Source organism: Entamoeba dispar, genomic scaffold (assembly GCF_000209125.1).
Source record: "Entamoeba dispar SAW760 scf_1105229462895 genomic scaffold, whole genome shotgun sequence".
NCBI lineage: Eukaryota > Evosea > Mastigamoebida > Endamoebidae > Entamoeba > Entamoeba dispar.
The window spans coordinates 34,871-36,067 of record NW_001855421.1 but is presented as its reverse complement, the minus strand read 5'-3'; the positions used below and the strand labels follow the sequence as shown (position 1 = coordinate 36,067).

Here is a 1,197-nt window from a genome sequence, read left to right as displayed (position 1 = left end):
CTGTTTTTAAGAACAATCACTTACAAATTATTACCTGAACTGAAAAGCCTAAAGAAAAACCATCATTCAAAAAAAATAAAAAGATTTTCTATTTCCATTATATTTCAGAATGACTTGACCAATATTAATATTTATTGAATTAACATTTCCTCCTTTCAACCAACAGTAAGAGGCTATTTCTTTTTCCACTTATTTATTTACATATTTTTTAATTTATACCATTAAAGTTATGTAAAAATCTAAAGAGGGTTTCAACAAAATTTAAAGAATAAATAAGATAAAAGTTTATAAAAATTACTTTTTAGAAAGTTTTTATTTTCTTATGTGTTTATGGGACGTTTATTGAGGTGTAGACATAAAAAATAATATCAGAAATAAGAGTCTGAACTACCAAGTATGGCTAGGAAAAAAGAAGAGGTTATATCTCTAAATAAAAAGCACTCAAAAATATTTATTAAAAGAAATGAATACTCAAATACTTCTTTTTTTTATTAGTGCTGTACTTGCAAACCCTTACTCTGATCCACAACTTATTAATATTCCAATACAACTATCTACACAACTAAGTACAATAATTACTGAGAAGACTCAATGCGATTCAATGAAATTAACAAATATTTACACTTCTGCATTTATATTTGACTCAATTAAAAATCATTCTCTTCTTGTTTCATCAAATACTAGCAATGTAACCTTTTCAATTTTCCTTGAGAGTGCAAATAATCATTCATGCAATGAAATCATTCTTGGTATCCCTATCAAAATAGAAACAAATATCCAATACAAATTAGTTGTTTATTCAACTGAATTAACTACTGAGTTGATTAATATAGATCTTGATTACGTACCTGAACAAGATGCTGATGGTACTACAATCACTATAAAAGATCTTCCTTTCTTTAGATATGTCACTATCCCACATTATATTAATGAAACTAAAGATTCTTGTTCCACATTAGATGAAGACCAAGAATCACAAACTATATATGGTGATTTATATACAGTAGATATAGATGATGACTTGGTAATTGAAATTAATACATGTGGATATTCAGATGGACTAAACGCTATTCATGTCCTCTATGAAAACGGTGGTAAATGTCTTAAATTAGCTGACAGTTATTCTACTGGAGATTTACAATGTGCAAGTGGATTGGGTGCAAGAGTTTCAGTTGAAATTCATCCATCTTCTCCACT

At 27.7% G+C, this 1,197-nt stretch overlaps 1 protein-coding gene across 1 annotated transcript in view, besides 2 other annotated features; it reads left to right on the top strand.

Annotated features, from left to right (window-relative positions):
- Positions 1-189: 189 nt before the first annotated feature.
- Positions 190-218: a sequence feature (AT_rich).
- Positions 219-256: 38 nt separating this feature from the next.
- Positions 257-319: a sequence feature (AT_rich).
- Positions 320-463: 144 nt separating this feature from the next.
- The window catches only part of EDI_031820 (uncharacterized protein), a gene marked incomplete at both ends in the record, with an annotated part of 1,860 nt that continues 1,126 nt past the window's right edge, over positions 464-1,197 (top strand). The window contains one exon of the mRNA XM_001733461.1: positions 464-1,197. This exon is cut by the window's right edge and continues 1,126 nt beyond it. Coding sequence (XP_001733513.1) covers positions 464-1,197 — 734 coding nt within the window.